This window comes from Rhinatrema bivittatum, chromosome 10, assembly GCF_901001135.1.
Source record: "Rhinatrema bivittatum chromosome 10, aRhiBiv1.1, whole genome shotgun sequence".
Lineage (NCBI taxonomy): Eukaryota > Metazoa > Chordata > Amphibia > Gymnophiona > Rhinatrematidae > Rhinatrema > Rhinatrema bivittatum.
The window spans coordinates 111,175,390-111,190,314 of NC_042624.1; the positions used below are offsets into that span (position 1 = coordinate 111,175,390).

Here is a 14,925-nt window from a genome sequence, read left to right on the forward strand (position 1 = left end):
TGGCAATAATCTCTCTGATGAGTTTTAGGGTTTTGATGGGGATGGAGTCTACGGGGTGGGATGCTGGTTTGGTTTTTTTGATGAAGGGTTCAATTTCTGTAGATGCAACAGGAGTGAATTGGGTCCAAATGTGGATGGGAGGAGGGATATTTGTTGAGTCGTTGTGGGAATGGGGAATCTTGGCAATGATGTTGTCGACTTTGTCCTTGAAGAATTGAGCTAGTTTGTCACTGGAGATGTTGTTGGAGTTTGGCATTGTGTCATTCTGGATTGGGTTGGTGAGTTCTTTGACGTATGAGAAGAGGGTCCTCGGGTTGAATTGGTATTCATGAATTCTGGATGTGTAGAAATTGCGCTTTGCTGTGTTGAGGTCAGCAGTATATTTGTGTAGAAGTGTTCTATATTTGTCTTTCAGGTTTGGTGTAGGTGTTCGTCTCCATTGTTTTTCGGTTTGTCTGAGCGTTCGTTTGGATGTTTTCAGTTCGGGGGTGTACCAAGGAGCATTTTGTTTAGTAGATGATCTGATTTCCTTTTTTATTGTGGGGCATAATGTGTTGGCTATGTCAGCGTTGATGGAGATCCAGGAGTCTGTAGCTGAGTTGGCATCATGTAGGTTGATTGTTTTTAGTGCTTCCGGGAGTAGCTCTGCTAGGTCTTCACTGGAGCAAGGTTTGGTGTATTCAATGAAGCAGGAGTCTGTTTTTGCTGTGTTCGATTGATGTTGGAGCTTGGCTTGAATGAGGTAGTGGTCGGACCATGGAGTTGGAGTAGTAGTGGGTGATTCAGTTGCAGATATTTTATTGTTAATGAAAATTAAATCAAGGGTGTGCCCAGATTTCTGAGTGGGGGTGGTAATGATTTGGGAGAATCCGAGAGCTGTCATGGAAGATAGGAGGAGTTCGCAGGTGGGAGTTGTTGGTTGGGTGTCAATATGGAGATTGAAGTCTCCTAGTATGATGGCTGGTTCTTGTAGGTTGATGTGTGATGTGATGGCTTCGATTAGGGGGGAGAGGTTGTGTTGTAGGCAGCCGGGAGGAGCATAGAGGAGGAGTATTTGTAGATGTTTTGATTTAAATAGGTTAGTCTCGAATGGAGGGGGTAGGTTTAGGGGGAAAGAGGAGAATTTAAGTTTTTAATCTTTTGAGTATGTTTAATTTGAAGTAACCATCGCTTATGATTTTTTTAACGCAGGATTTCAAGGAGAATTCGCAATCTATAAGAATCCCTAGATCTCGTACTTCTAGGGAGAAGAGCATAAGCTCTCCTCTTTTTGCAGGAAAGCGATCAAGGTGCCCAGGGAAACCATCTTGAACTTTTTTTTTTTTTTTTGAACTTGTTCCAGGCTCTCGATGAGAGCAGGTCTCGAATGCCAGCGGAGAGCTGCACAGTTATCATGAATTTGTGCTACTGTGACCTTCACCTTATTTCCAAAATGATTCTCTCCTGTGCACAGCATGCCAGCGAGTTGTTCCTGCACCTCCTGACAGAGATCCAATGCCCACAGCCAGATGAGTCTGCAGGTTCTGATCCCTGCAGCAGGGACTCTTGATGCTGCCTCATACATGGTCGACCGAACGGACCCAGTGTTTTCCATGCTCCAGACCTTTATGCACCACTGGAAGATGTCCTGCTGCTGAAGTAGCTGGTTCAGCCAATTCCTGCACCTGCTTCAGGATGACCCACATATTAGCCTATGAAGAGCTGGTAGGCCACTATGCAGGCGACTAGCATAGCTCCCTGAAAACACTTTTCTCCCAAGGGTGTCCATGGCCTTCAGATCCTTCTCCGGGGTGCCAAAGAATAGGTCCAAAGGTGCTTGGTCTTCTTGAGAATGGATTAAACTACTGTCTCACCATCTTGGCCAGGTGGACAGTAGTGTACTCCTATCACTATACTCTTCCCCAACACACAAGGGATTTCTATCCATAAAGATTTGATTGTGCATTTAGTCTCATGCAGGATCTTTATCCTGTTGGACTCTATACCATCCTGAACATAGAGCACCACCCCACCACCAAGATGCTCCTCTCTGACAATGCTATACCAGGGTACAAATGATATCGCATTATCTCATTGGTTATCCTCTTTCCACCATGTCTCTGAGATGCCAATTAGGTCTGTGTCATCATTCACTGCTATACACTCTAATTCTCCAATTTTACTTCTTAAACTTTTGGCATTAGCATACAAACATTTCAAAGTGGGTTTTTTGTTTGTATTGACATCCTGGTTTTCAGTTGACAGGGATAAATTGTAATCTTTTAGCTCAAGTGAGTTTTTTTTGTTTTTTTTTTATTATAAGCACTTGGACTACTTTTCTTATTATTGGAACTTCTGTTGGGATGCACTAACTCTAATGCTTCATTAGTATCCTTTGAAGATACCTCCCGCCAAACCAAAGGCTGCTGAGCAACTGTTGGCTTTCCACTTTGATTTAGTTTAAAAGCTGCAGTATGGTTTGTTCATTTGAGATGTATTAAATTATGTTTCTTGTACATGGAGGATTTATATGGCTGGGGAAGGCAGAAATGGGATAGGTGTGTGATGTGGGGTAAATAATGTTATGTTTGGATTATACACCATGTTGGGATTTTTATGATTGAAAACAAGTTATTAAATGTAATCTAATAAATCAATATTGTGAACCTTGCCACTCACTCATGGGCAGAGACAAGAGGAAAGGAAAGGTGAAAGGGCAGCATCAATGAGCAGATAAATGAAGCAAGAGCTAGTGACACTGCATGTCACAGGGGAAGCTACAATTACCAAAAAAAAAAACAAAAACAAACAACCAACCAGCAGATCAGGGGTGGATACCATCCCTCAAGTTTGCAGGACCTAAGCAGCCAGAAGTTCAGACAACAGTCTGTCTAGTTTTGGAAGCTGTCAGATTACAAAGCCTAGTGGCAAGAAATGTAGAGTCTTCTGCTTGTTAGATTAAGTATGGAAAAGTGTTTGCTCATCTCTCCAGTATGGACAGAAAGAGGAAAAAAAAAATAAGTGGTCAGGCTTCTATGGCTGGCAGTCGATGTCTCTTTAGCAGAGCAGACCAGACAGATAGAATTGGTCTTTTTCTGAAGTTATCTACTATGTTACTCAATTTGAAAATAATCAGTTACTTAAGCGGAAGAGCTCGTTTTCCCAACCAATCTGCAATGCATCAGATTCCTGCATAAATTAGCAAAATGTTTGTCACCATGTTCAAAATGAATCCAAAGAAATTTCTTTTTTTTTTTTTTAAACTGAAAATATCAAATAAACTAGCATCTAAACATAGAACTGGTATTAATGAATGGATGTAAGAAGGATTTCTCTTTATCAGGAAGCCAGAGAATGTTGCTGGGTACAAGGAAAAGCAATATACAAAAGACGGCACACAATAAGTACTCCCAGTGGGCTTTGCGGTGAAACCCATGAAGCACAAAGTATGAAAATGCGAACACCCAGCATAAAAGTGGAATGAATTAAACAAGGTTAGATCAATGCCAAAAATAGATCGGTGTCTGATTTCAGTAAATATTATATTTACGTCTTACTGCTGCCACCCAGAGTCTGACCTGCTGCTTAAAAATGGAGGATTTCTATCTGCTTAAATAAAAAAAAGTCAAAAACAAACAAGTTGGAGGTGATCTCTTTTTACATGACTAACTCAGTATATTTGTAACTGCTTTGGAGAATTATGCTGCTTTCATGAGCTCAGGATTACGTAGTCTGAAAATACAAGTAAATTGTAGGCTGGATCACACTATTACAGCATCAGTGTTTGTTTTCAAAGCTGTAGAAAACTGCAGAGTCTGAACAGATCCATTTCATTTAACAGAGAATTGCCAATGATTCAGACTATGGCTGAAGGTGGCAAAAGCAATCCAAACAAAATATTTACTTATTTTGCACTAATTTAAGGCAGTAATATATAAAGCAGCTAACAGGAAGCGAGGAGAAGGCCATTAACGGCTATTAATCAAGTTTACTTACAGGCCGATACAGTAGAGTGTGCTCCGACGGAGCGCTCTGTTAACCTGCCCTTGGACGCACGTTTTCCCTTACCCCTTCCCTATTAGGTATGCCTGCGGGATACCTTAAGTAAAATGTGCAGCCAAGCCGCACATTTTACTTTAAGAAATTAGCGCCTACCCAAAAAGGTAGGCGCTAGCTTCTGCCGGCACTGGGAAAGTGCACAGAAAAGCAGTAAAAACTGCTTTTCTGTGCACCCTCTGACTTAATATCATGGTGATATTAAGTTGGAGGTCCCGAAGTGTAAAAAAAGTTTAAAAAAAAAAAAATTTTAAATGGGCCGGCAGCTGTCGGGCCGAAAACCGGATGCTCAATTTTGCCGGTGTCCGGTTTCCGAGCCTATGGCTGTCAGGGGGCTCGAGAACAGACGCCAACAAAATTGAGCGTCTGCTGTCAAACCCGCTGACAGCCACCGCTCTGGGCCAAAAGGAGGCGCTAGGGACGCGCTAGTGTCCCTAGCGCCTCCTTTTGCCCGTTTCTACTACACCACCTAATTTAAATACAGAATCGCGCGCACCGGCGAGTGGCCGGTGCGCGCGCTGGGAGAGCGGGCGTTCGTCTGCTCTTCCACGGACTTTACTGAATCGGCCTGTTAGGGAATAGCCACTGCTATTAATTGCATCAGTAGCATGGGATCTTCTTAGTGTTTGGGTACTTGCCAGGTTCTTGTGGCCTGGTTTGGCCTCTGTTGGAAACAGGATGCTGGGCTTAATGGACTCTTGGTCTGACCCAGCATGGCAATTTCTTTTGTTCTTAATTTTGTTCACTAGTGATGCTAAAGGCATGTGTTATGCTTGAATGCAAACTTTTCCTTTCCATGCTTGTGTTTCATCAGATGCTAATAGACAGACATGCAAGGTTGCAAGTTATGTGCTGTGCTTTATCTAAACCAAGAGTGGCCACCTCTTGTCCTCAAGACCCACAAACTGGCCTGGTTTTTCAAAATAATGCATGAAGAATATGTAAGAGATACTCTAAGTCTGCTTGCACTGACTCCATTGTGTACAAGTATATCATGTGTAGTCATTGTGAATTTCCTGAAAGCCAGGCCAGTTTGTGGCTCGAGGACAGGAGTTGGGTCACCCCCCCGATCTAAGCCCCAATCTAAACAGAAAACGACCTAGTCAGTCAGAGATTTCTAACTACGTAGTTATCAGGTTGCCAGAGCCTCGATGACATTGCTATGAACTAAGGGAGGGTCATTTTCAGATGGCCCATAAAGCAATCAAAACTTGTACACACTATCTATGCAGATTTTACCAAGGATTTTCAAAGTGAACCTGGACGTGTAAGTTGGCTTTGAACATTTGCTGGTAAGTGAGAAAGTACACGCACACATTCACATGTCCTCTTAGGAAGGCGTAACTTATGCTTGTACACATGAGCACATACTTTAAGTTTTAAAAAGTATGCACTTATTTATTTACTCTGCCCCAGCTCCTCTTCCAATACACCTCTGCTATATTCACATAAAAGTATGAGTGTACTTCTACACATGCTCAGGCCTGGGCTCTTTCAATACAGCCATTTGCATGCATAAAACCCGGCTGTCTATCATATCGACCCTTTCCCTTCAGGGTATATGTACTTAGATGTTTAAGTCTGTCCCCATATGCTTTATGATGAAGATTGACTATCTTGTTTATATCCATTTCAAGGTGCAGCTTCCAGAGCTAAACATAGCATTCCAGATGAGGTCTCACCAGAGATTTACAATACCTGTATATCACCTTTTTCCTGCTATTTCTCTGCCTACACACCCAAACATCTTTCTGGCTTTTGCTATTGACTTATTTACCTGTTTTGGGTACATTATCAGCTTTGATGACCCCCATATCCCAGTCCTGTTCTGTGCACAGAACAAATTTACCCCATGCCATATTGCTCCCTTGAGTTTTTGCAATTCTGCATTTTTATTTTTAATTATTAAAAGCTTAAGCTGCCAGGTTTTTTCAGGCCACTACAGCTAACATTTCTGGTTCTATCCTGTATTACTTTCTGAAACTCAGATCGCTATGAAAGCGAATTATTCAGATCAGGTTCTTTTCTCCCTGCATATGACCTGACCACCAGCTCACTGAGTAAATGTGTAAGCTGTGTTTTATCCTGCTTACATCTTCCTATTCCACTTTTACCAAAAAGTAAATGAAAGTGTAAAGGATAGTTCTAGCCACAGAACTATAGATAGCCACAGTTAGAAAGCCTGTAATAGGTGTTCTCAGAGGACAGCAGGCTGGTAGTCCTCCCACATGAGTGACATCATTGGATAGAGCCCGGCATGGAATTTTGATCTTAAAGAATTCTAGAGCTTTCAGCATGTCCTACTGAGCATGTGCAGTTGTAGTTATCCCCCTGCCCCCTAGGCAGAGTCCCTCAGTCTATGATATAGCTAATAAATGGAGAAACCAACTCCCAGGGGAGATGGGTGGGTTTCGAGAGGACTAACCATCCTGCTGTCCTCTGAGAACACCTGATACAGGTAAGCAACTCTGCTTTCTCCAATGATAAGCAGGATGGTGGTCCTCACACATGGGTGAATCCCCAGCTAAAGGCTGCCTGAGCAGGACAAAGAGGGGAACGCCACAGTGCTAAAAGCATTACCTTTCTCCCATTTGCTTGTGAGGCAGCAGACCCAAAAATGGGTCTAAGCAGGAAAAGAGTTTGATTCTACAAAAAAAAAAACCAATCATAGAACAGACTGAGGCACAAATACCCCAATGCGTAGCAGGGCATGATGCCAAGTTCAGCGAGAAGCACACTTTGCCTCACTGTAATACATTACAGCCAGGGTTTGGAACAGCAAACCCCGACTGCAAGGTGGGTCTCGTTCCTTCTGGATACAGGAAAAGACCTACAGAATCAACCAAGAGCAGAACTCTGATGAAATCCACACAGTTTCCTTCAGTATCACAAGACACCTGAAAAAACCCCACTGGGATCAGAAAGAAGCTTCGGACCACTAACATCTGAAGGACAGAACGCCTTTGCAGAAGCACGCCCAATGACTGGCCAAGAGGCACAACGGACAGGAGAAGTGACAACAGTGGCTAAGACTCTGGCTGACCTTACTTGCCAACATATCAGACAACCCAGGACAGACGTCAAGAATGTGAGAGGATGCAAAGCAATCTCTGAATGGGACTGCTAGCCCAAAAATTCCCGAACAGGGAGTTAAGCTAGGATTGAAGCTCACCCACACTCACCCTGAAAGGGTAGGCCTATCCATCCTGTTCACAGGATAGCTCAAGTGAGCAGGAAGGCACTTTGGTCAACCCAGTGATGTATGAAAAGCTAAAGGCAATTCTGGCCAGAACTTGGCAAAAGGACAGAGAAAAGGTGGTGTACCGTTTCCTGCAGGTAGACACTAAGATATACCACGAATGCCCTAGCTTTTCTCTCCCCACCCCACCCCCCTGTCCAGAAGGAGCGAAAAACACTGCCAGGATAAGAAAAAGCTGCAGTAAGGAAAGGAAAAGAAAAACAGCTGCAGCTCCAGAAAAAAAAAAATCACATCTAAACCGAGTAGAGAGCAAAGCTGAATACTGTGACCACACCGCTCCTGCAACCACACGGCTCTGCAGACAAAAAGAGACTAAGGGACTCTGCCTAGGGGGCAGGGTGAGAACTACAGCTGCACATGCTCAGTAGGACATGTTTGAAATTATTTGAGATCCATCCGACGATGTTACCCATTTGTGAGGACTACCAGCCTGCTTGTTCTCGGAGAAACACTATGTTGGACTTAATGGACCTTTGGTCTGACCCAGTACAGCATGTGTGTTCTCACGGAGATAAGACAACAAAATCAGTATGCACAAACCTCGTTAATACTAGCTATACTGAATCTATACAACAGACTGGTGCATTTTTTTCTCTAAACCTTCTTCAGTTCTTCCTACAGAATTGCCCCCATCAGGTGTTATATTATGCAGCCTAGACTAACATTTAGCTAGCACCAAGAATTAACACACCCTCCTTTGAAGTAAGTGCAGTGGCATTTCCAAGGAAATATGTGAAGACAGTGGCTGATCCTGTGGCTCAGGCTGTAGCACTAAAGTCTGAAGAGCCAGGTTTTAATCCCTCATCCATCAGGGCAGTCAGGCAAAGAAAGAGAGAAGAGAATGCTGCTACTCCCAGGGCAGCTCCCGCCACCCAACGAGCAGTGCTAAGGGGTCACCTCAGAGGATAGGCGCCTCCTGCCTTGGGTTAGTTAAGGGTTCCCCTAAAACTGTCCAAGCATGTCATCTTGGAAAGGGGGGTTTGAAGACGGAGGATGAAATAGGGAAAAAGGCAAAAAAAAAATCTACACAGGATTTAAGATCCTGCACGCTATCCTTGTTAGCACACACACTGCATCCTAACTCCAGAGGCACTGGTTCACTACTGCAAAAGTGCCCTTACAGGGTTACCAACACACTACTTCTTGTATTATTTCAAGGTCTTCCATCTTATTCAGCTTCTGAGACCACATGGATTTAATACATTTTCATAAAGGGACTTCAGAGTGCCAACAGACAGTAACAGTGAAAATCAATCAACCTCAATATTAAATATGTAAATGGAAGGATTAAAAGTCTTGTTTTTAGAGACAAATTTCTATCCATATTTATCTATGACTACAACAATAATCTTCATTCCTATAGATACATTTTAATTTATTAAGACAATTTCAAAATTCTGCTGTAACAAAAGAAAATCAAGTTGCTTACCCATTACATGTGTTCTCTGGGACAACACGATAATCAGCTACACAAGTAGGTCACATCATTCAATGGCACCAATATGGAGCATTTGTACAGCTGACTACAAGGTCTAAGCTGTTTTTCTGGACATGCATGGGGTTCCCACATAGCCACTGCTGAGCAGGCCTCCACAATTTATAAATAGATTTACCCAGAAGCCAACTCCAGAAGGGAGGCGGGAGCACCTTATAAAAAAAGTTCTCAAACCCGTGTATCTTTCACATTTTGAATTCTAAAAAATAATAATAAAAATACCAATCAAATGCATTAAGTAGGAAGGTTTTTTCACCTTAATTTTGGAATCTTTCTATAATTGTTCCTTCATGTTGAAGATGTAGAATATGTTGTATAGATCAGTAAAACAAAAAAAAAAAAAAAAAAAAAAATCGTGATTACATAAGTCTTCACACCCCTTTAATTAATACTTGGTGGAAACCCATTTTGCAGTAAAAATAGCCACTAGCCGATTAGGGTCAGAGTGTCTCAACTTGTCACAGTGGGATGGTGCAGGTTTTGCTCATTCTTCTTGGCACAAGAGTTCAAGGTCTTTCAAATTGACTAGTCAGCAGTCTAAAGCTGAGCCTAAAGTATTGCCATAAGTTTTTTTTTGGAGTCAGGACTGGGCTTTAACTGGGCCATTTGAGGACATTCACTTTCTTCTTGCTGAGCCACTCCACAGTTTTTGCTTTCTGCTTATGCTCATTGTCCTGCTGAAAGGTGAATCCTCTCCACAGTCCCAGGTCTATGACATACTAGAAGAGATTTTCCTTCAGATTGCATCATCCATGTTTCTCTTGATCTTCTTAAGTATCCCTGTCCCTGCTGCTGCAAAGCATCCTCACAACATAATCTTAGGGGAAGAGGATATGAAGAAATTTGGTGTCGTGCAAGAGGGACAGTTTTTTCCCTACAATGAGAAAAGAGTACAGACATGGAGACCTAACTCGATCAGAAATGGCAGATCTGCCACCATTGTGGACTTAGAACAGATATGCAGGCAATTAGTGGGGGAAACCATGTTCCTTCAGAGAAACTAAGTTTCAATTAAGCCCCCCTGTTGCAAATGTGAGAATGAGAAACTACTTTGCCTAAGGAATGCAAGCCCAGAAAGGTAGGAAGAAACTCTGTGGCTTAGTGATAAGAGACTGCCTTGAAATATTATAGCTAAATGACAGAACAGCTCTTATTTTCACTCTAATATATTTTAGAAGGAAAAAGCTTTGCTTAAATTTTAAGAGACACCATGGTTCAAAAAAAGAGGAAGTGGCTCCTGTAGTTCAGAATGAGGAACTATTTTTTCTGTATTAGCAAGGAAAATGTTAGAAATATGTACATGACTTCTAGCAAGTAGTTGCTGGACCCATGTCTTATTCTCCCCTCTCCCTGTATTTTCTGGTTGGGGTGGTGGCTTGGTAGCTCTGAGTAGCAAAGAACAAAGAATAAGACTACACCTGTGTCAAGCCAGATACTGTCATCTCCTTTTTATGCTTTTTAGACCGGAACACACAGTTGGCACAGCTTGAACAATGACCACGAGACCTGTTCAAGATGACCCCTGTATCCAGTGCATTGACTATCCCCCACTGAGAGCACTTTTTCCAGAAACATTACTGATGGTTTCGGTGGATAATTGATCAGAGAAGTGTCTCCTGTATATATCCTCTCTCTAGGGCCATTCTCATAAATGGTCCTGCATATATTTCATTGCTATCTTTTTGTTTTTGTATGCTACCATAAACATATTTAGCTACTGGCTAGGACAAGATTATCTGCTGCTTTGCTATTACATTACTGGTTATATTGCTTAGGATTCTGGGAAGTATTTGCTCTGGGTTTCATTACTGCTGTTAGTTTATGTGGGGTTAAAGTTTACATATATCTGACCAAACACTAGTGGTCCTATATAAACTCACAATGCTGCTGCTTATCAGTACACATTGTTGTTGTATTGCATACTTGTAATCACCGGATTTTTCATTATACTTATTTGCCAGAATCTCTCTGTGTGCGTGCTTATTTCTGCAAGGTAACAGCCACAGTATAAACAACGCTGCCATTACCATGTTTTACTGCAGGGATGGTGTTAACAGGGTGATATGCTATGTTTGGCAGAAAACAAAACATCACTTTTCATTGAAACCAAAAAGTTTCACTTTGGTCTCAGACTACAAAACATTCTCCTATATGCAGAGTCTCCTGTTTCTTTGGAAATGCTATGCGGCACATCATATGATTTTGCTTCAGCAGCGGCTTCCTTCTTGTCATGCTCCCATACAGGCCATGTTTCTGAAGTAATCTCAGCCAAAGACCTCTGCTGCTCTTTTAAATTAATTGTAGGCTTCACAATGATTTTCTTAAGCCGTGACTACCGACTATGGAGGGACAGCCTGATCACCGCAGTATCTTGGTCATGCCAAACTGTTTTCACTTTACAATGATGGACCAGACGGAGACCCCAAAAGATATTCACACTTTCTTAAAGTCTTCCCCTAATCTATACCTCTGAATAAGGTTACCCCAGAGTTCTTTTAGCAGCTCCTTTTTTGGCATGGATTTAACCTCTGCTTCAAATTAACTTCATTCAGCAGAAACAGGTCAATTCTTCATCCACAAGTATTCAAATCAGCTTTATTACTGTGATTGGACACATGTCGGCGCCAATTAGTTAAGCCAATTTTCTGAACAGGAGCTATCCTGGGTTTGAAGACTTATGCAATTAAGACCTTTTAGGGTTGGGTTTTTTTTTTTTGTTAATTATTTTTAGAATATTTCTATAATTGTTCTTTCAAGATAAAAGTGTAGGGTATAGAAACAAACTCCTAGTTTAATACATTTTGATTTGTATTTTTGAAACAGTAAATTACAAAAATTGTTTATTTTCCTGTGGTGAGTAGTAAGGGGAAAGTTTAGATCAGATAATATCTTCAGCCAATGGACTATCAATATTTTAAAAAATGTACACATTTATGTGTTCCTTGGGGGGGGGGGGGTTTAGTCTACCCCCAAATTCACAGATGGCATCCATCAGGTACAGTAACACTTTCTGAAACATTTATATTTTTACCTTGGTAATAGTGACCAGCTCCCCACAATACCTGACCAAATAATTCACAAAGTAACAAAACCCTTCCAAAAAAGGTCACTCAGAAGTTACACAGCAAACCTGCCATACCAAAACAGCACTAATTCCCAAGACGCAAACAGAAAAGAAAAAAAAACTCTATATGAAATGGCAGCACTGCTAATTTTACACCAAGCTGATGAATAAATAACCTCCTATTGGGAAAATAGAATAACCATACTGCTACAGATATCCACAGAGAAAACACCTCGGTGTCACACAGGACACACAGACAGATCCATCCCCCAATACAGAAAGTGATCACCAATTAGAAAGAGAAATATGCAGAGAAAAAGTTAAGTGTTTGCTTTGTCGTCTACGCCACCCTGCAGATAGAAACTGGAGGTGTGACAAGAGTAAGGGGCTGGATAAGGAAGCAGAATGGCTATTCTTTGCTCTGGTTATTGTCTACTTCAGCCTCACCCCTTCCCCTCCTGTCAGTGAAGCAGTTGAATTAGGGAGTGCTGAACTCCGCTCCAGATTTACCCACACCCCTCCTGGGAAGGAAGGGGGCTCTTCTCTGCTGCTTGAGATTCACAGCACTTGCCAATCTAATCATGGGAGAAGTGCCCTGTGTGGGCTCCAGGGCAGCTGCCCAAAGGTAAAAAAAAAACCAACCCTGCATCTACAAGCTCACAGCCATGAGAGCCTGCAGGTGCCTACTGCCAGGGAAGAAAGTCTTGATGCAATTTCAAAGAGACCAGATACTTTCTGCACTCTTCTCGCGCTCATTAGATCAGTGTTTCTAAAGCCGCTCCTGCCGTACACCCCTTAGTCAGTCTGGTTTTCAGGATATCCACACTGAATATGTTTGATATAGATTTGCATACAATGGAGGCAGTGCATGCACGACATCATGCGAACTTACTCGAGTGCCCTCCACAAGTACTCCTATTTATTTCTAATACCTGCACCTTCTTATATCACTTTTCCCCTAACTCCTTCACTACGCTGTCCATCTTCCATAACTCCCACATACCCTTCTCCCCCCCCCCCCCCCCCCATCTCGGTCCACTTTACCTTGCTCCGTCTCCTTCAAAATCCACACTAGAAACCAACTATACATACACATCCAGAAGCCCAGTTCTCAAAATGAAAAAGAAACCAAGAATAAACAGATAAAAAGGAGGAATATAATACTATCAATTCACATTATAAAACATTCTAGTCATGTTCCCCTTTTGATGGCGTTTGGATTATTATAATTCAGAAATGATAGGGATCATTAATATGGGAGAGAACACCATATGCAAATCACTTTGCTGAAGAGCATTCCTTATGATCCATAACCCCCTCTTCCCTGTGACCAGCAAAAGCGCAATTCTTTATGCTGGCCAGTGATGATTTCCCAGGCTGGTATACACCCCCCTCCCTCAGCAAAAGGGGGGGGGGGAGAAGAGTACAAGCTCAGGGACTCCCTCTGAGGGGGTGAAGACAGGCATTTTAACTTTTCTGGGTATATTCTGAGCAGGTGATACTTCTTTAATTCATAAAATCATATGTTTACCTCACATGACTGCAACCCACACCCACCCTGTCTCCCATAGGAGGGAGTACTGGAGGGCTGCCCTATCAGTCCCTCTGCACTCCACATGAAACATGGAGCCACTCCGATCAAGTCCAACCATCTTGTTTATCTTTTTTATACACATTTGACATGATTCAATAAATCCCAGAAAGCAGGAAGATCTTGAACTGGTGCTGCACCTTAAGATGGTGAAACCTGATTTCGGTGCATTTAATCTTCCCAACCAGCATACTGTTCACATAATCAGAAACTCACGCTAGATGAACTTGTGGTGCTCACAAAAGAGCCTCTATGGAGAGGGATTCCAGGACTGGATGGCAGAGTCCTCCCTGGAGCCTCAATTTGCTCTACAGGGAAGCTGGATCCTCTACGGGTGCTCTCACAAGACTGAGTCTTACACCCACAAAGACAGCAGCATGCTCGGAACAAAAATGGCAGAACCCTTAGCAACCCCTCGTAGGGGAGGCAGAGCAAACTATTTCAATTAGTAAGGTTTGACTCGCCTAACTCAGCAACCATGCCCTGTGCATAATGTGAGATTCTACTAACAGCCATTAGGGCAGTTTAAGAAAAGATCACCGGTTACAAGAGATGAATTCACCAGCACACCATGGGGCAGCCCCCTAACCAATACATTAAATCACAACATTATCAAGGAGACAAAAATATCACATATAACTAGGGCTAACATAATTCCAAGAGCCCCTTTAATAATTATTCCCTGATGTATATTGCTGCAATGCCTTTGAAGACAGAACTAAGATTTTTCCTCAGTTTTTAGATAGATTGCAGCACAGATGGAATAGGCTTGTAATAGAAACTGACAAGTAATGACCACCAGGTCTTTCTAGTTTTTCCTACTCAGTACAATAAGGTAGACCCTACCTAAATTTCTACCTTGACCCTCATTGTCTCACTGCAAGGTTTCCAAAGCATGCGCCACCATATCCAATGGAAGTACTGCAGGAATCCATCACCCTTACACCGTGCTTTGATGGGGGAAATAGATTAAATTATGCTGCCAAAAAAAAGTCAACTGTTCAAGTCACTTCTTTCAGCAGTCCAAAAAAATAGAAAGCAAACTACCTTTCCTTGTTAAATGTTGCCTTTACTTTCAAATCATAAAAAGAATAAAATTAAATAAATACTTACCCGAAGTCTGACACATCCTCTTCGGGAACCTCTCATCATTTTATCCTTCGACTGAAAGAAAAAGAAAACCAAAATTTGCTATAATTTAGTTGCAAAGTGCTAACTAGTACACGTAAAGCATGTAACCAGGCTTACAGGTACGAGCAGAGTTTAATATAATTTAGAATGGTACTTAAAATTAATGAGGAGCACCATACTTACTAACCAGATGATCCAGAGTCAGCAGTCAAGAGCCAAATAATTAGCCAACAAAGCCTGCAAGTTATCGCCTTTTGCAGTCTTACTTCAATTGTCAAAGCTGCTGCACCCCCAAAGCCCAGGCTCCCAGAAAACCAAATCCACCGCTGCATACCAACATCCACCGCTGC

The 14,925-nt window shown here is 42.1% G+C and overlaps 1 protein-coding gene across 2 annotated transcripts in view; it reads right to left on the minus strand.

Annotated features, from left to right (window-relative positions):
- Positions 1-14,925, minus strand: part of OSBPL9 (oxysterol binding protein like 9) — a 197,765-nt gene that overhangs the window by 168,440 nt on the left and 14,400 nt on the right. For both annotated transcript variants that reach the window (XM_029618434.1, XM_029618433.1), the window contains exon 2: positions 14,558-14,608. In XM_029618434.1, coding sequence (XP_029474294.1) covers positions 14,558-14,608 — 51 coding nt within the window. The remainder of the gene's footprint in view (positions 1-14,557; positions 14,609-14,925) is intronic.